Source organism: Delphinapterus leucas, chromosome X (assembly GCF_059928025.1).
Source record: "Delphinapterus leucas isolate spDelLeu-1000000601 "Yukka" chromosome X, BTC_Dleu_Yukka2, whole genome shotgun sequence".
Classification (NCBI taxonomy): domain Eukaryota; kingdom Metazoa; phylum Chordata; class Mammalia; order Artiodactyla; family Monodontidae; genus Delphinapterus; species Delphinapterus leucas.
The window spans coordinates 66,739,474-66,761,029 of record NC_143150.1 but is presented as its reverse complement, the minus strand read 5'-3'; the positions used below and the strand labels follow the sequence as shown (position 1 = coordinate 66,761,029).

The 21,556-nt window shown below is 37.4% G+C and overlaps 1 protein-coding gene across 19 annotated transcripts in view; it reads right to left on the bottom strand.

Moving 5' to 3' along the window:
- Positions 1-21,556, bottom strand: part of ATRX (ATRX chromatin remodeler) — a 242,183-nt gene that overhangs the window by 101,381 nt on the left and 119,246 nt on the right. For all 19 annotated transcript variants that reach the window (XM_022580857.2, XM_022580851.2, XM_022580859.2 and 16 more), the window contains 3 exons: positions 17,712-17,814; positions 15,853-16,068; positions 723-864 (listed from right to left, as the gene is read on the bottom strand). In XM_022580857.2, coding sequence (XP_022436565.1) covers positions 723-864; positions 15,853-16,068; positions 17,712-17,814 — 461 coding nt within the window. The remainder of the gene's footprint in view (positions 1-722; positions 865-15,852; positions 16,069-17,711; positions 17,815-21,556) is intronic.

Sequence of the window (21,556 nt, the reverse complement as noted above, 5' to 3'; positions counted from 1 at the left end):
CAAGAGGGTAACTTTCACTCCTCTAAGCTATCACAGCAGACCTTCTCCATTCCCTGGGATGGTCCAAAGAGACATATGAATAATCTAAAATAGAAACTTTATCCAAAGGGAGAATAGATTCCTATCAAATATACTTTCAAGTTTATTGAGTCAATCAGGAAAAAAAAATCCAGGAGATAATTCATCATTTCTCCCTTTATTCAACATTAAAAACTGAACAATAAAGGGGCTTGCTACCTAAGGAGTAGGAACTATAGAACTTCCCTTATGAATTCATTCATATACACAATCAAAACTGACTTACTGATTCCACTCTGACAAAGCAGAGGATAGGGATAATTTGGTAGCTTTCCAAAACCAATGTAGGAATATTATTAACAAACATACTTGAAAAAGCATTTCCTGAAGAAGGCTTTTAGCTAACTGTACCTCTCCCTACCCCACAGCTGCCTTTAGCCAACCACTGCAGATTAGGTGAAATTCACTTGCTATATATACCCATTTGAGAGGGGCACACTTCCCCTTTCATAATACTCATTTTCTTTGCAATTGTCCAGTTTTGTTCTTCATTTGCTTATGCACTCCATAAGGGCAGGGATCATATCTGTTTTGCTCACCAGTAGAAGTAACTCCAGTACTTAGCAGAATGTGAGGCACACAGGGGACACCAAATATTGGTAAAATTTAACTAAAAATGCTTTAATCATCTAATAGTTTCTTACCATCTACTTGATGGGGTTTCAATTTGATAACCATATTTCTATGAACCTGCACTAAAGGTTCTTTGGTTTCTTCATCTTCATCTAAAACCAACTTGGTTGTTATTGGGCACTTAGTGGGTGAAGCATCTTCAATTTCTATCACCTACAAGAAAGACAATTATAGTTAAGCTCAAAGAAATCTTTCAAGCAATGGTGGAGTATGAGGCTTACTAAGGGAAATTTTGCAAAATACAGACACATCTACTTCCATACCATACATCCAATATTCTGGTTCAGTAAGACCAGGACAGATCACAGGTTTATATGTTGTCCAAAATCAAAAACCTCCACAAGATTTAGAATCACTGTGGTAATGTCGCTGATTTAGCTCATCGGTTCTCACCTTGAACATCTCAACACGTTTTAGGTAGAAATGTGACAAAAATAGTACTCTAAATTAATCCATGGCACCACCATTAAGATTTGGCTCCCCAAAAGGGATTTTTCTATTCTTCTACAGGACATGTGAAAATGTGCAAGGGCACTTATGGTTATCACAATGACTGGTTAGGACTGGTATTTAATGTAGGCAGAGGGGAAGATAAATATAAATGTTCTACAATGTGAAAGACAGTCCCAAACAAGAACTGTCCCACCCAAGATTCCAGAAGACTCCCATTGAAAAACACTGTAAATATGTGTTGTGAAAGGGAAAAACTTTCAGAAACACCGGTTTGAGAACCTCAGGCTCAAAAGCATGACAAGAACATATAATAACCTCTAAATGCAAAAGGGAAACAATTACCTCAAGTTTCTTACTTGAAAGAAAACTTAAATAGATATAAATACATATGAATACATGTATCTGTATATATTTTTTGCTTTCTTATCCCAGTATCTATCCATTACATAGTATACTCAAGAACTATATAAGCTAGGTACAAGTGTTGCCATTTTACATATAAAAAAATGAGAGACTGAGAAGTTAAATAACTTACATGAGGTCATACAACTATTAAGTATCACAACACTAAGATTTATACCCAGAGGATGAGGGTCCAGAGTCCATGCTCTTAACCACTATGCATTACTACTTTAATAAATGAAATACTTGTATAAACAGGTTTATGGTTCAATGGCAATCAATAAAGATTCATGATTTTAAACTGTACACAATGTGCTGCTTAAGGATAAAATATTAGCTGGTATTCTTTGCCTTATTTAGAACTGTAACTAGAAACGAATGGATTATTTGATACTCACTACTGAAATTTTCAAACATAAGCAAAAGTAGACAGTAGCATAATGAGCCCTGTTACCCATTATTCAACCTCAAAAATTATCAACTTCTGGCCAGTTCCGTTTCACTGACAGCCTCGCACCCATTCTACAACTCCTTTGATTCCATAAATGATTTTGAAGCAAACCCAAGCAAGCATGTTATTTCATCTGTAAGTGTTTTAGAATGTCTCTTTAAAAGGACACTCTCGAGAGGTGCTCCCGCTCTCGGCTTGCATGTATCCCCGGGGTGTTTTGCCCTCCACAGGGTACTTTTGGTCTCATGTCCCTTCTCTGTGCTGTGCCCATCTAAGAGGTCGGGAGAGAGGCAAGGAAACACCCAAGACTGTAGCCGAGGGGTGGGGGAGGGGGATGAGAAGGAAGAGGAGACGCTCCCCCTCACATCTGCCTGCAAAGGTGGCAACCGGGCAGCGTTTTTCCCGGAGATGAAGCTCCCCAAGAAGTCAGCTTAGTATCCCGACCTTGGGGACTCTAGGATAAAAGAGACTGGATCCACAGATGGAGACTTTCTTACTGTCCTTCCGTCCCTGAAATTGCGTTACTGTGAGATTTTATAAACGTTTTGCACCAACTCACAGAACGTCTCAGGAACCTAAATGACCAATACACTTCGAACTCCCTGTCTGAGCCGTGTGAATGAAAGGCTCTTGGTGCTGCAGCCAGGAGTCAGTGCTGTGCCTCTGAGGTGGGACAGCCAACTTCAGGACACTGGTCCACAAGAGACCTCCCAGCTACACATAACATCAATTGGCGAAAATCTCCCAGAGATCTCCATCTCAACACCAGCACCCAGCTCCACTCAACGATCAGCAAGATACACTGCTGGACAACCTATGCCAAACAACTAGCAAGACAGGAACACAACCCCACCCATTACAAGAGAGGCTGCCTAACATCATAATAAGTCCACAGACACCCCAAAACACACCACCAGACGTGGACCTGCCCACCAGAAACACAAGATCCATCCTCATCCACCACAAAATAGGCACTAGTCGCCTCCACCAGGAAGCCTACACAACCCACTGAACCAACCTTAGCCACTGGGAACACAAACCAAAAACAAGGGGAACTACGAACATACAGCCTGCAAAAAGGAGACCCAAAACACAGTAAGATAAGCAAAAGGAGAAGACAGAAAAACACACAGCAGATGAAGGAACAAGATACAATCCCAACAGACCTAACAAATGAAGAGGAAATAGGCAGTCTACCTGAAAAAGAATTCAGAATAATGATAGTTAAGATGATCCAAAATCTTGGAAAGAGAATGGACAAAATGGAAGAAACATTTCACAAGGACCTAGAAGAACTAAAGATGAAACAAAAAACAATGAACAACACAATAAATGAAATTAAAAATACTCTAGATGGGATCAATAGCAGAATAACTGAGGCAGAAGAACGGATAAGTGACCTGGAAGATAAAATAGTGGAAATAACTACTGCAGAGCAGAATAAAGAAAAAAGAATGAAAAGAACTGAGGACAGTCTCAGAGACCTCTGGGACGACATTAAACACACCAACATTCGAATTATAGGGGTTCCAGAAGAAGAAGAGCAAAAGAAAGGAACTGAGAAAATATTTGAAGAGAATATAGTTGAACACTTCCCTAATATGGGAAAGGAAATAGTTAAGTCCAGGAAGCACAGAGAGTCCCATGCAGGATAAATCCAAGGAGAAATACGCCAAGACACATATTAATCAAACTTTCAAAAATTAAATACAAAGAAAACATATTAAAAGCAACAAGGGAAAAACAACAAATAACACACAACGGAATCCCCATAAGGTTAACAGCTGATCTTTCAGCAGAAACTCTGCAAGCCAGAAGGGACTGGCAGGACATATTTAAAGTGATGAAGGAGAAAAACCTGCAACCAAGATTACTATACCCAGCAAGGATCTCATTCAGATTTGATGGAGAAATTAAAACATTTACAGACAAGCAAAAGCTGAGAGAGTTCAGCATCACCAAACCAGCTTTACAACAAATGCTAAAGGAACTTCTCTAGGCAAGAAACACAAGAGAAGGAAAAGACCTACAATAACGAAACCAAAACAATAAAGAAAATGGGAATAGAAACATACATATCGATAATTACCTTAAATGTAAATGGACTAAATGCTCCCACCAAAAGACACAGATTGCCTGAATGGATACAAAAACAAGACCCATATATATGCTGTCTAAAAGAGACCCACTTCAGACCTACAGACACATACAGACTGAAAGCAAGGGGATGGAAAAACATATTCCATGCAAATGGAAACCAGAAGAAAACTGGAGTAGCAATTCTCATATCAGACAAAATAGACTTTAAAATAAAGACTATTAGAAGAGACAAAGAAGGACACTACATAATGATCAAGGGATCGATCCAAGAAGAAGATATAACAATTGTAAATATTTATGCACCCAACATAGGAGCACCTCAATACATAAGGCAAATACTAAGAGTCATAAAAGGGGAAATCGACAGTAACACATTCAGAGTAGTGGACTTTAACACCCCACTTTCACCAATGGACAGATCATCCAAAATGAAAATAAACAAGGAAACACAAGCTTTAAATGATACATTAAACAAGATGGTTTTAATAGATATTAATAGGACATTCCATCCAAAATAACCAGAATATACATTTTTCTCAAGTGCTCATGGAACACTGTCCAGGATAGATCATACCTTGGGCCACAAAACAAGCCTTGGTAAATTTAAGAAAATTGAAATTGTATCAAGTATCTTTTCCGACCACAACACTATCAGACTAGATATCACTCACAGAAAAAGATCTGTAAAAAATACAAACACATGGAGGCTAAACAATACACTACTTAATAACGAAGTGATCACTGAAGAAATCAAAGAGGAAATCGAAAAATACCTAGAAACAAATGACAATGGAGACACGACGACCCAAAATCTATGGGATGCAGCAAAAGCAGTTCTAAGCGGGAAGTTTATAGCAATACATTCCTACCTTAAGAAACAGGAAACATCTCGAATAAACAACCTAACCTTGCACCTTAAGCAATTAGAGAAAGAAGAAGAAAAAAGCCCCAAAGTTAGCAGAAGGAAAGAAATCATAAAAATCAGATCAGAAATAACTGAAAAAGAAATGAAGGAAACGATAGCAAAGATCAATAAAACTAATAGCTGGTTCTTTGAGAAGATAAACAAAATAGATAAACCATTAGCCAGACTCATCACGAAAAAAAGGGAGAAGACTCAAATCAATAGAATTAGAAATGAAAAAGGAGAAGTGACAACTGACACTGCAGAAATACAAAAGATCATGAGAGATTACTACAAGCAACTCTATGCCAATAAAATGGACAATCTGGAAGAAATGGACAAATTCTTAGAAATGCACAACCTGCCAAGACTGAATCAGGAAGAAATAGAAAATATGAACAGACCAATCACAAGCAAGGACATTGAAACTGTGATTAAAAATCTTCCAACAAACAAAAGCCCAGGACCAGACGGCTTCACAGGTGAATTCTATCAAACATTTAGAGAAGAGCTAACACCTATACTTCTCAAACTCTTCCAAAACATAGCAGAGGGAGGAACACTCCCAAATTCATTCTATGAGGCCACCATCACCTTGATACCAAAACCAGTCAAGGATGTCACAAAGAAAGAAAACAACAGGCCAATATCACTGATGAACATAGATGCAAAAATCCTCAATAAAATACTAGCAAACAGAATCGAACAGCACATTAAAAGGATCATACACCATGATCAAGTGGGGTTTATTCCAGGATTGCAAGGATTCTTCAATATACGCAAATCAATCAATGTGATAAACCAAATTAACAAATTGAAGGAGAAAAACCATATGATCATCTCAATAGATGCAGAGAAAGCTTTTGACAAAATTCAACACCCATTTATGACAAAAACCCTGCAGAAAGTAGGCAAAGACGGAACTTTCCTCAACATAATAAAGGCCATATATGACAAACCCACAGCCAACATCGTCCTCAATGGTAAAAAACTGAAAGCATTTCCACTAAGATCAGGAACAAGACAAGGTTGCCCACTCTCACCACTCTTATTCAACATAGTTTTGGAAGTTTTAGCCACAGCAATCAGAGAAGAAATGGAAATAAAAGGAATCCAAATTGGGAAAGAAGAAGTAAAACTGTCACTGTTTGCACATGACATGACACTATACATAGAGAATCCTAAAGATGCTACCAGAAAACTACTAGAGCTAATCAATGAATTTGGTAAAGTTGCAGGATACAAAATTAATGCACAGAAATCTCTGGCATTCCTATATACTAATGATGAAAAATCTGAAAATGAAATCAAGAAAACACTCCCATTTACCATTGCAACAAAAAGAATAAAATATCTGGGAATAAAACTACCTAAGAAGACAAAAGACCTGTATGCAGAAAATTATAAGACACTGATGAAACAAATTAAAGATGATACAAATAGATGGAGAGATATACCATGTTCTTGGATTGGAAAATGACTCTACTACCCAAAGCAATCTACAGATTCAATGCAATCCCTATCAAACTACCACTGGCATTTTTCACAGAAGTAGAACAAAAAATTTCACCATTTGTATGGAAACACAAAAGACCCCGAATAGCCAAAGCAATCTTGAGAACGAAAAACAGAGCTGGAGGAATCAGGCCCCCTGACTTCAGACTATACTACAAAGCTACAGTAATCAAGACAGTATGGTACTGGCACAAAAACAGAAAGATAGATCAATGGAACAGGATAGAAAGCCCAGAGATAAACCCACGCACATATGGTCACCTTATCTTTGATAAAGGAGGCAGGAATGTACAGTGGAGAAAGGACAGCCTCTTCAATAAATGGTGCTCGGAAAACTAGACAGGTACATGTAAAAGTATGAGATTAGATCACTCCCTAACACCATACACGAAACTAAGCTCAAAATGGATTAAATACCTAAATGTAAGGCCAGACACTATCAAACTCTTAGAGGAAAACATAGGCAGGACACTCTATGACATAAATCACAGCAAGATCCTTTTTGACCCACCTCCTAGGCAAAGGGAAATAAAAACAAAAATAAACAAATGGGACCTAATGAAACTTCAAAGCTTTTGCACAGCAAAGGAAACCATAAACAAGACAAAAAGACAGCCCTCAGAATGGGAGAAAATATTTGCAAATGAAGCAACTGACGATTAATTTCAAAAATTTACAAGCAGCTCATGCAGCTCAATAACAAAAAAACAAACAACCCAATCCAAAAGTGGGCAGAAGACCTAAATAGACATTTCTCCAAAGAAGATATACAGACTGCCAACAAACACATGAAAGAATGCTCAACATCATTAATCATTAGAGAAATGCAAATCAAAACTACAATGAGATATCATCTCACACTGGTCAGAATGGCCATCATCAAAAAATCTAGAAACAATAAATGCTGGAGAGGGTGTGGAGAAAAGGGAACACTCCTGCACTGCTGGTGGGAATGTGAATTGGTACAGCCACTATGGAGAACAGTATGGAGGTCCCTTAAAAAACTACAAATACAACTACCATATGACCCAGCAATCCCACTACTGGGCATATACCCTGAGAAAACCATAATTCAAAAAGAGTCATGTATCAAAATGTTCATTGCAGCTCTATTTATGATAGCCTGGAGAAGGAGACAACCTAAGTGCCCATCATCGGATGAATGGACAAAGAAGATGTGGCACATATATACAATGGAATATTACTCAGCCATGAAAAGAAACGAAATTGAGCTATTTGTAATGAGGTGGATAGACCTAGAGTCTGTCATACAGAGTGAAGTAAGTCAGAAATAGAGAGACAAATACTGTACGCTAACATGTATATATGGAATTTAAGAAAAAAATGTCATGAAGAACCTAGGGGTAAGACAGGAATAAAGACACACAGACCTACTAGAGAATGGACTTGAGGATATGGGGAGGGGGAAGGGTAAGCTGTGAGAAAACGAGAGAGAGGCATGGACATATATACACTACCAAACGTAAGGTAGATAGCTAGTGGGAAGCAGCTGCATAGCACAGGGAGATCAGCTCGGTGCTTTGTGACTGCCTGGAGGGGTGGGATAGGGAGGGTGGGAGGGAGGGAGATGCAAGAGGGAAGAGATATGGCAACATATGTATATGTATAACTGATTCACTTTGTTATAAAGCAGAAACTAACACACCATTGTAAAGCAATTATACTCCAATAAAGATGTAAAAAAATAAAATAAAATAAAAAAGTCAATAAATGAAGCTAAATAGTAGTCTTCTAAAAAAAAAGGACACTCTCTTTTTAAAATCATAACTACCGTACCATTATTGCATGTAAAAAATGTTAAATAAGTCACAAATTTGTAATAAATCACCTGGATAGATACTTCACTTATATAAAACTGAAATTATATACAAATCAAGATTAGTACTAGGATAAAGTGTGGTGGAGTATAAATAGCACAGGCCATTTAGATCCCAGCTCCATTTCAACAAGTTACTTAAACCCTCTTAGCTTCAGTTTCTCCATGTGCAAAGTAGGAAAGATTATAAACAACCCACATGGGGTTGTTGCAGAAATTAAATAAGGCAAAGAATAAAAAGTATTAGGTATAGACTAAGTATTCACTAAATTTTTATTGTTTTCTAGCTTGGATGTGTCCCAGCTTCATATTGCTGGGGCAAAGCCTTTAGCCAAAATGTAAAATTCTCTGAATGTCTTGTCCTATTTGCAAGGTGTGGTAGGCAGAATCCTAAAATGGCCTCCAAGATTCCCACCCTCTGGTATAATCCCATCCCCTTTAGTGTGACTGAGATCTGTAACTATGATGAGATATCAACCCTATAATTGGGCCACTAATCAGCTGGGTTTGGTTTAATCAAAAGGGACATTCTCCTAGGTGAGCCAGACCTGATCAAGGTAAGCTCTTTAAAAGACTGAAGGGTAAGAGATGGTCTCTTCTGGTCTCCAAGACAAGCACACTGCCATACTGTGAGAAGTCTCTAGTAGCTAAGGACCTCTCTGCTACAATCACAAGGAACTGGATTCTGCCAATATGTGAGCTAGAAAACAACAAAGTCTTAGATGAAAATTGCAGCTTTGGCTAACATCTTAATTTCAACTTGGTGAGACACTGGAATGAAACTAGAAATCAATAACAAAAGGACAATGGGAAAAATGCAAATATGCATAAATTAAACAAGATACTCTTAAATAACCAATAGGTCAAATAAGAAACCACAAGGGACATTAGAAAATACCTTTAGACAAATTAAAATGAAAACACAAAATACTAAAACCTATGGGATTCAGCAAAAGAAGTGCTAAGTGGGGAATGTATAGTGGTAAACACACACATTAAAAAGGAAATAAGATCACAAATTGAGAACTTAACTTTACACCTTAAAGAAGTAGAACAAGAGGAGCAAACTAAACCCAAGCTAGCAGGTGGAAGGAAATAATATGGATTAGAGCAGACAGAAATAAAACAGACACTAGAAAAAGAGAAAATCAACAAAATCAAAAGTTGGTTCTTTGAAAAGAATAAAATTCACAAATCTTTAGTTAGAATGAGTAAGACAAAAAGACAGAGGATTCAAATTATTAAAATCTGAAATAAAGGTGATGACATTACTAGCAATTTTACAGAAATAAAAATAATTATGAAAGAATACTATGAACAACTATACAACAAAATGGATAACATAGATGAAATGGAAAAATTCTTAGAAACACAAACCACCAGATCAGACCCATGAAAAAAACAAAATCTGAACAGACTGCTAAACTAGTTAAGAACACTGAATCAGTAATCAAACTTCCAACAAAGAGCAAAGCCTAGGGCCAGATGGGCTTCCCTGGTGAATTTTACCAAACATTTAAAAAATAATGACAATTTTTCTCAAACTCTTCTAGAAAACTGAAGATGAGGGAATATTTTCTAATTCATTCAATGAGACCAGCATTACCCTGATTCAAAATTCAGACAAATAAACTATATGAAAGCTACAGATTCTCTATTAATATAGATTCAAAACTCCTCAACAAAGTACTAGCAAACCAAATTCAATAGCATATTAACAGGATTATACAAAATGGCAAAGAAAGAAACTGTCATGACAAAGGATTTGGCAATGATGTCTTAAATAAAACATCAATAGCACAGACAATGAAAAAAAATTTGATAAACTGGACTTCATCAAAATTTCAAACTTTTATGCAAAGGATACTTATCAATAGAATTAAAGATAATCCACAAAATGGGGGAATATATTTGCAAATTACATATATGATAAGAGACTGATATCCAGAATATATAAAGAACCCCTACAATACAACAATAACAAAAAAAGCACAATTTTAAAATGTGCTAAGGATTTCAATAGACATTTCTCCAAAAATATACAAATGGTCAATATGCACATGAAAAGATGATCAACATCATTAGTCATTAAGGAAATGCAAATCAAAACCACAATGAGGGCTTCCCTGGTGGCGCAGTGGTTGAGAGTCTGCCTGCCGATGCAGGGGACATGGGTTCGTGCCCCTGTCCGGGAGGATCCCACATGCCACAGAGCGGCTGGGCCCGTGAGCCATGGCCGCTGAGCCTGTGCGTCCGGAGCCTGTGCTCTGTGGCAGGAGAGGCCACAGCAGTGACAGGCCCGCGTACCGCAAAAAAAAAACAAAAAAAAAAACAACATAATGAAATACCACTTCACAATCATTAGTTGGCTATTACAAAAGACGGGAGGGGCAGAGAAGAAAGAAGAGAAAAGAAAGAAAAAGAAAAGAAATATTGTAAAGATGTAGAGAAATTGGAACCTGTATGCATTGCTGGTGGAAATATAAAATGGTGCAGCTGTTGTGGAAAACACTGTGGTGATTCCTCAAAAAATACATCAAGAATTACCATATCTTCCACCATTCCACTTCTGTATATATACCCCGAAGACTGGAAAGCAGGAACTTGAAGAGATACTTGTACATCCATGTTCAAAGCACCATTATTCACAATAGCCAAAAAGTGGAAGAAACCTAAGTATCCATCAACAGATAAATGAATAAACAAAATGTTGTATATGCATAAAATATACTATTCATCCTTAAAAAGAAATTAAATTCTGATAGTTGATATAACATGAATGAATCTTGAAAACATTCTGCCATGTGAAATAAGACAGACAGAAAAGGACAAATACTGAATGATTCCACTCATATGAGGTACCTAGAATAGCCAAATTCATAGAGACAGAAAGTAGAAGAGGGGTTACAAGAGACTAGGGAGAAGGGGGAATGGGAATTTATTGTTAAATGGGTACACAGTTTCTGCTTAGGATGATAAAAAAGTCATGAAAAAGGATGGTGATGATGGTTACACAACATGTATTTCACTGAACTGTGTACTTAAAAATAGTTAAAATAGTAAGAAATTTTTTAAAAAAACCCAAAGAAGCACAAACAAAAATAGTCATGCCAATATGTAACAGGATACTCCAATTTAGTGAAAACGTTGGAACAACCTAACTGTACCTCAAAAGAAGATTTGGGGAGGGGAGGATTGACAGTGGTACATCCATTCAACAGATAAGCTGTTTCACAGTTAAGAGCAGACACAACCTAGGGAGGACAGAACACTCTCGAAACATTAAGTAAAAGGAAAAAAGGCAAGCTGAAGAAAAACACAAAAATACGTAGATGTGTGCATTCCATGGTATGTCAAAAGCAAATGTACACTTAAGATTGGTACATTTCACTCAAAATAAATTTTACATAAAAAGAAAAATTTTTAATAAATATGAATTCTAGCTAATGACATGCAAGCTAAAGCATTAAGGTTAAGTGAAATGATGTCTGCAATTGACATTGAAATGCATAAAAATATAATGATGGATAGAGAGATTAGTAAATAAATAGGAATGTAACAAACCAAGTATAGTAAAATGTTAACAGAAAATCTAGGACCTGAGTTTATGGGAAATCACTGTGAAATTCTGTAAACCTTGCAGTACGTTGGAACTTTTCATAGTAAAATGCTTGAAAAGAAAGATGGTGTGACTATACTATCATCACATAGAGTAGATTTCAGATGGTGAAAAATCACCAGAGGTAAAAGGGGACAGTACTCATTGATAATGGGTCAATTCACAAGAAAGGCATAACAATCATACATGTACATGTACCTAATAACAAACTATAAGCAAAAAACTGAGAGAAGTGCAATGAGAAAATGACAAATTGACAATTATAGTTGGAGACCTCAACACTGCTCTCTCAATATGAGACAAAATATCATTAAAGATAAACAGGACCTGGGACTTCCCTGGTGGTCCAGTGGATAAGATTCCACGCTCCCAATGCAGGGGGCCCGGGTTCGACCCCTGGTCAGGGAAGTAGATCCCACATGCATGCTACAACTAAGAGTTCGCCTGCTGCAACTAAGACTCTGCATACCATAACTAAGAAGTCCACATGCTGCAAATTGAGAGTCCGCATGCTGCAACTAGAAAAAAAAAAAAGATCCCACATGCCACAACTGAGACCTGGTGCAGCCTAAATAAACACTTTTTTAAGTGTTAACTTAAAAAAAAAGGATACACAGGACCTGAATGTAATAAACCATCATAACCTAATTGAAATTTATAGAATATTTCACCCCACAATGGCAGAATATATACATGGAACGTTCAGAAAGATACATCATTTTCTGGGTCATAAGAAAAATAGAAAAGAGCTGAACAGAGAAAAAGGAAAACACAAAACATCAAAATTCATACACTGCAGCATTTAAAACAGTATGCAGAGTGGGGAACTTTATACCTTTAAATGTATATATTAAAAAAGGAGCAAGATCCAAAATTCACCTTAAGTAGCTGGTAAAAAAGCAAATTAAACCCAAAGAAAGAGTGATAACATAAAAATAGAATGGAAACCAATGAATTAGAAAAAGGTGAAAACAATAAAGGAAATTAAATCCAAAGCTGGTGTTTTTGAAAAGATAGTAAAATTGCTAAACCTCTAGAGAGACTAATCAAGAAAAAAAAAGACAAATTATCAATAACACAAATGAAAGATGAGATATCATGACAGTGCCTACAAAAAACAAAAAACTTAATAAGGGAATACTGTGAACAAATTTACATCAATAAATTAGACTACATAAATGAAATGGACAAATTCCTTAAAGACAAAATTGACCAAAACAGGCCTAAGGAGAAACAGATAAGTCTAAATAGCCCAACATTTATTAAAGTAACTGAATCTGTTTAAAATTTTCTAAAAACTCAGAAAACATCAGACCAATAGCTTCACTGGAGAATTCTATCAAACATTTAAGAATGAAATAATATCTATCTTACAAACATCCTTTTAAGAAGACAGAGGAGGGCTTCCCTGGTGGCACAGTGGTTGAGAGTCCGCCTGCCGATGCAGGGGACACGGGTTCGTGCCCCGGTCCAGGAAGATCCCACATGCTGTGGAGCAGCTAGGCCCGTGAGCCATGGCCACTGAGCCTGCACATCCGGAGCCTGTGCTCCGCAATGGGAGACGCCACAACAGTGAGAGGCCCGTGTACCGCAAAAAAAAAAAAAAAAAAAGAAGAGGAGATAGAGCACTTCCCTACTCATTTTACATGAGAACAGTATTACTGTGATAGCAAAAACAGAAAGATCTTACAAGAAAAGGAATTTACAAACCAACATGTCTCCTTAACAGTGAGGTAAAACTCCTGTTAAAACAATATAGCAAAAGAAATACAACAATATATAAAAAGAGTAATATACCATGACCAAGCAAGGCTTATTCTAGCAATGCAAGACTAATTTTCTAGATCACCAGATACATTTAAAAGCATTTGACAGCTTCCATGGTGGCACAGTGGGTATGAATCCGCCTGTGAATGCAGGGGACACAGGTTAAGCCCTGGTCTGGGAAGATCCCACATGCTGCAGAGCAACTAAGCCCATGGGCCACAATTACTGAGCCTGCACTCTAGGGCCCGCGAGCCACAACTACTGAGCCCACGTGCCCTAGACCCCATGCTCCAGAACAAGAGAAGCCACCGCAATGAGAAGCCCGCACACCACAACAAAGAGTAGCCCCCGCTCACTGCAACTAGAGAAAGCCTGTATGCAGCAACGAAGACCCAACACAGCCAAAAAGAAAGAAAGAAATTTATAAAAAGAAAAGCATTTCAAAAAATTAACTATCCTTTTATAATTTAAAAACAGAAATGAACAATAAATTTGAAAGAAATTAATAAAATGGTTTCTGTGTATAGACAACATGACTGAATATGTAGAAAATCTTCAGGAATCTACAAAAAAAGCTACTAGAACTCGTAAGAGAATTTGGCAAGGTCACAGAACACAAGGTCTTTAAATCACTTAAAATTTCATCTACAATGACATCAGAAAGTATAAATTACTTAGGGATAAATTTAGCAAAATATGTGCTAGGTTTGTACAATGAAAAGCATAAAACATTGCTAAGAGAAATAAAAGGAGCACTAAATAAATGGAGAAATATACTATATTTATGTAACAGTAAACAAAATACCGTTAAGATGTCACTAATCTAAATATCCAACACAATCCCAATAAAAGTTCCAGGAAGATTCTTGTTAAAAATTGACAAGAGGATACTAAACCATATGCAAATAATTGAGTAGAGCCAAAACAACTCTAAAAAAGTAGAACAGGGCTTCCCTCGTGGAGCAGTGGTTAAGAATCCGCCTGCCAAGGCAGGGGACACAGGTTTGAGCCCTGGTCCGGGAAGATCCCACACGCTGCGGAGCAACTAAGCCCATGCTCCACAACTACTGAGCCTGTGCTCTAGAGCCTGTGAGCCATGACTACGGAGCCCATGTGCCACAACTACTGAAGCCCACACGCCTAGAGCCCCTGCTCCGCAATGAGAGAAGCCACCACAACGAGAAGCCTGTGTACTGCAACGAAGAGTAACCCCTGCTCACTGCAACTAGAGAAAGCCCGCACACAGCAATGAAGACCCAACGCAGCCATAAATAAATAAATAAATAAAATTTTAAAAAAAGTAGAACAAAGTTGTAGAAGTTACAGTATCTGATTTCAAGACTTACTATAAGGTTACAGTAATCAAGACAGTGTGGTATTAGCTTAAGGATAAACATAAACATAAGTATCCAAATGCAACACGATATGTAGTGAGACTTTCTTAGGATCCTGATTCACACCAACTATTTTCAAAACCACTATCATGTTTGTGAGGAAAATGAAATTATTTTGAATTTTAACTGGATATTTGATGATATTATGGAATTACTGTTAAAGTTTAAGTGTAATAATGGCACTATGGTAATGTTTAAAAAGTCCTTATCTTCCAACAATATATTCTGAACTATATATAAACAAAATGATATGATTTCTGAGACTTCTCCAAAATAATCTGAAGGCAAAAGAATAGATTAAACAAAACTGGCCACGTGTTAGTAATTATTGGAGCTGGGTAATGGATACATGGAGATTTATAACACTATTCCTTCTGCCTGTACCTGTGCTTAAAATTTTTTACAAGAAAAAGTTTATTCAAAAAATTGAAATGCTTTATGGATTTAAGCAATAACCTCTTAACAGTTTTCTACTCCAAATAAAACACAATCACTCTGGTGATCAAGAATCTCAACTCTTTTCTGTACCTAATTCATATAATCTAATGAAGATTTATAAGTTGCATAAAATATTGCTAATAGGAAAAAGTAACTGTAACTAAAAATCTGTGGTTGATTACAACATCCTATTCTTGAAATACTAAAGTATATCTATGAAGGTCATATATTAAAAAAAATCATAAATAAAAATTGGTTTACCTCTCTCAATTTCTCTCGCTCACGTTCCCGCTCAGCAATACGCTTTCGCCTCTCTTCCTCTTCCTTAAGAGCATTTTGTGTTTCTGTTCTTAGTTTATCATCTTTAAGAATCTTTCGAATTTTCTTTCTGCCTTTTCCAGGAGACTTGGAATCGTCATTTTCATCTTCTTCTTCTTCTTCTTCATCTTCTTCTTTATCATCTTCTTCAGAATTACTCTATGGAATTTAAATGATCAAAGGTTAATACTATAAAGTTTTCTAATTTGTCCACTTGAAATTCCAATTAACATACCAAGAAAAGGTGGAAGAAAACGTCCTGAAAAGCTTCAGAATTACACTTTGTAATATAGAAGAGTATTAATAAAACAACCCTAAAAAGGGGGCAAAGGACTGAACAGACCTTTCTCCAAAGGAGACACAGAAATGTCCAATAAGCACATAAAAAGATATTCAACATCACTTGTCATTAGGGAAATTTAAATCAAAACCACAAATGAGATACTAACTCACACCCATTAGCATGGCTATTAAAAAAAAACAGAAAATAAAAAGTGTTGGTGAGGATGTAGAAAAACTGGAAGGCTGGTGCATTGGGAAAACAGTGTGACAGTTCCTCAAAAAGTTGAACACAGAATTACCATATGATCCAGCAATTCCACTTCTCAGATTATAACCAAAAGAATTAAAAGCAGGGACTCGCCTGCATTCACAGCAGCATTATTCAAAATAGCCAAAGGTATAAACAACCCAAACATCCATCAACAGATGAATGGATAAACACAAAGTGATATATACATACAATGGAATACTATCCAGCCTTAAAAAGAAAGGAAATTCTGACATATGCCACAACGTGGATAAACCGTGAAAACATTACGTCAATGAAAGAAGCCTGACAGAAAAGGACAAATACTGTGTGATTCCATTTGTATGAAATACCTAAAACAGGTAAATTCATAGACACAGAAATTAGAATTAGATGTTATGAGGGGCTGCAGATAGGTGGGAATCGGAGTTACCGTTTAAGTGGTACAGAGTTCCCAATTATGAATGTAATTAAGGCCACTGAATTGCACGTTAGAAATGGTTAAAAGGTTCATTAAAAAAATGAACTCCCCCCAAAAGAGAACAGGATTGACAAAACATTACAGAGAACTTGTACTCTAAATAATTCTGCTTATATATTGTACAAGAAACTTAAATTGACTGACTTCACTGGTAAAAGAAATTTAATCACATATGAGTCATTATGTTTTATGTCTTCAGACAGAATACTTCACATCAAGTCTATAGCCCTAAGAATGGAAATAATGAATTAGAACAGCTTAAAACTTCCATTAGATTCAGTTAAGGAAAAGAAAAATATTGATAATATATCAAAGTTAATACTTCTGCATATTTATACATTCAGTAAGTCAATTCTTCCACAAAATTTAAAATGTAAATAAATGAGTAGACAGGGCGAGAGAGAGTTATGGATATATACACACTAACAAATGTAGTAAGGTAGATAGCTAGTGGGAAGCAGCCGCATGGCACAGGGATATTGGCTCGGTGCTTTGTGACAGCCTGGAGGGGTGGGATGGGGGGGTGGGAGGGAGGGAGACGCAAGAGGGAAGACATATGGGAACATATGTATATGTATTACTGATTCACTTTGTTATAAAGCAGAAACTAACACACCATTGTAAAGCAATTATACCCCAATAAAGATGTTTAAAAAAGAAAATAAATAAAAAAAATAAATGAGTATAATTTAACTAATGAATGGAATGCAGAAGATGTAATAACATATTTACAATGGTCTACTGTACCAGTTATAATTCCAAGCGCACACAGTAAATCTCATTATTTACTACCTTGTTTTCACTGGATGAATCTTCTTGAACCTTGATGCGTCGCCTTTTCTTTTTCTGTTTATAACTTCGCTGATTTTCTTCCAACTCTGCTTTCTTTGCAGACCTAAAGAATATTTAAAATGCAAAATAAAATACTTCACGATGAATTTCCTTAAGTAAATTATGAACTATTTTAGAACTGCTTTACCTGTGTGTACATTCCTAAAAAAGATAAAGGAAAAATCAAAGAGCCAAAAAAACCTTCACTAGGTTCAAAAAGGAGAACCCTTAATTTGAAATCCAGTGATCAAAAAAATAAAGTTAAAAAAAATCAAACAGAAATCCAATTGACATTTTAATTTATTCAAGGGGGAGATTTAGCATATGAGTAATAAGATGGATGGAGGGCCTTTAGAAATATAAATGGTCAATATACACATGAAAAATATTCACCATCTCTTTAAATTAAAAAAAAAAACAGATTACAAAGCTTAGATATGATTTTCTTCATACCAGCTCACACAAATTAAAACAAAAACAGCAACAACAATTTGTGGTGAGAAATGTATTTTTGCGCTTAGGAACTGGTATACAAAGTTACATTAATCAAGACAGTACGTTCCTGGCATAAAGGATAGACATGCAGATCAATGGAAGAGAAATGAGAGTCCAGAAATAAAACTTTATGTTCATGGTCAATTGATTTTCCACAAGGAGGTCAAGACAATGCAATACGGAAAACAGTCTTTTCACAAACGGTGCTCAGACAACTGGCTATCTACATGCGAAAGGATGAATCTGGACCCCTATCTTACACCATACAGAAAAATTAACTCAAAATGGATTGTAGTTCCCCTAAGATATACGTTCTAGTTAATAGACTGCTCATTGTTTTATTGTTGAAAGAATGAGGAAATGGCTATTTACATACTCTGCTGGGAGAAGAAAAAACTGACTTCTATAAGACAGCGTGAAAATATATATGAAAAGTCCTAAAATTGCAAAACTTTAACCCAACAATGTCACTTTTTGAAATTTACTCTAGGATTTAGGTATGAGGGAAGAGACAAGATGGCAGAGTAGAAGGACTTGAGCTCACCTCCTCTCACAGAAACATCAAAATCACAGCTAACTGCTGAACAACCATCAACAAGAAAAACTGGAAACTACCAAAAAAGATGTTCTACATCCAAAGAAGCCACAATTGAGACAGGAGGAGGGGTGCTTTCACCACACAATCAAATCCCATACTGGCTGGGAGGGCAACCGGTAAACAGGAAAATAATTATATCACAGATGTTCTCTGACAGGAGTGAGACTTCTGAGCTCCACATCAAGCTCACCAGCCTGGGGATCTGACATCAGTAAGAGAAGACCCCAGAGCATCTGGCTTTGAAGGCCAGCGGGGCATGAGAGCAGGAGCTCCACAGGACTGGGGGAAACAGAGACTTCACTCTTGGAGGGCGCGCACAAGGTTTCACATGCACTGGGCCACAGGGCAAAGCAGTGACTCCATAGGAGACTGGATCAGATGAACCTGTGGGTCTTGGAGGGTCGCCTGGGGGGGTGGAGGTCAGCTATGGCTCACTATGGGGGGCAAGAACAGTGGTGGCAGAGGCCCCAAGGAATATTCATCAGCAAGAGCTCTCCCAGAGGTCACCATTTTGGCAACAAGACCTGGCCCCACCCAACAGCCTGCAGGCTCCAGGGCTAGGATGCCTCAGGCCAAACAAACAACAGAGTGGGAACACAGCCCCACCCATCAGCAGATAGGCTGCCTAAAGTCCCCCTGAGCCCACAGCCGACTCTAAACACACCCCCTTGACATGGCCCTGCCCATCAGAGGGACAAGACCCAGCTCCACCCACCAGTGGGCAGGCACCAGTCCCTTCCAACAGGAAGCCTGCACAAGTCCCTGGATCAACCTCACCCACCAAAGGGCAGACACCAGAAGCAAGACAAACTACAATCCTGCAGTCTGCAGAACAGAGAACACTAACACAGACAGACAAAATGAGATGGCAGAGAAACATTTTCCAGACGAAGGAACAAGATAAAACCCCAGAAGAACAACTAAGTGAAGTGGAGATAGGCAATCTGCCTGAAAAAGAATTCAGTTAATGATAGTAAGGATGATCCAAGATCTCAGAAAAAGAATGGAGGCACAGATTGAGAAGATACAAGAAATAAGTTTAACAAAAAGCTAGGAGATTTAAAGAACGAGCAAACAGAGATGAACAACACAATAACTGAAATGAAAAATACACTAGAAGTAATCAATAGCAGAATAAGGACTTCCCTGGTGGCACAGTGGTTAAGAATCCACCTGCCAATGCAGGGGACATGGGTTCAAGCCCTGGTCTGGGAAGATCCCACATGCCGCGGAGCAACTAAGCCCATGCGCCACAACTACAGAGCCTGCACTCTAGAGCCCGTGAGCCACAGCTACTAAGCCCACATGCTGCAACTACTGAAGCCCACACACCTAGAGCCCATGCTCCGCAATGAGAGAAGCCACTGGAATGAGAAGGCCAAGCACCGCAACAAAGAGTAGCCCCCATTCACTGCAACTAGAGAAAGCCTGCGTGCAGCAACAAAGACCCAACACAGCCAAAAATAAATAAATACATATATATATATTTTAAAAAATAGCAGAATAAATAAGGCAGAAGAATGAATGAGTAAGCTGGAAGACAGATTCCTGTAAATCACTGCTACAGAACAAAATGAAGAAAAAAGAATGAAAAGAAAGGAGGACAGTCTCAGAGACCTCAGGGAAAACATTAAATGCACCAACTTTCAAATTATAGGGGGCCCAGAAGGAGAAGAGAGAGAAAGGGCCTGAGAAAATATTTGAAGAGATAAGAGCTGAAAATTCCCCTAACGTGGGAAAGGAAACACTCAAGTCCAGGAAGTGCAGAGTCCAACACAGGATAAACCCAAGGAGGAACATGCCGAGACGCATATTAATCAAATTGACAAAAATTAAAGACAAAGAGAAAATATTAAAGGCAACAAGGGAAAAGCAACAAAAAACATACAACGGAATCCCCATAATGTTATCAGCTGATTTTTCAGCAGTAACGCCGCAGGCCAAAAGGGAGTGGCATGATATATTTAAAGTAATGAAAGGGTAAAACCTACAACCAAGAATCCTTTACCCAGCAAGGCTCTCATTCACATTCAACAGAGAAATCAAAAGCTTTACAGACAAGCAAAAGCTAAGAGAATTCAATACAACAAAACCCACCTTTATAGCAAATGCTAAAGGAACTTCTCTAGGCAGAAAAGGCCACAACTAGAAACAAGAAAATTATGAATGGAAGAGCTCACTGGTAAAGGCAAACATACAGTGAAGGTAGGAAGTCAACCACACACAAATATGATGTCAAAATCAGCAATCGTGAGAAGAGTACAAATGCAGGATATTGGAAATGCTCTGGAAATTAAGAGACCAGCAACTTAAAACAATCTTGTATATATATGGACTGCTATATCAAAACCTCATGGTAACTGCAAACCAAAAATCTACAATAGATACACACACAAAAAAGAAAAAGCAATCCAAACACAACACTAAAGAGTGTCATCAAATCACAAGAGACACTGATAAAAGAAATCAAAAATGACAAAAACAGATGGAAAGATATACCATGTTCCTGGATTGGAAGAATGAATATTGTCAAAATGATTGTACTACCCAAGGCAATCTACAGGTTCAAGTCAATCCCTATCAAATTACCAATGTCATTTTTCACAGAACTAGAACAAAAAATTTTTTAAACTTATATGGAGACACAAAAGACCCTGAATAGCCAAAGCAATCCTGAGAAAGAAAAACAAAGCTGGAGGAATCAGGCTCCCTG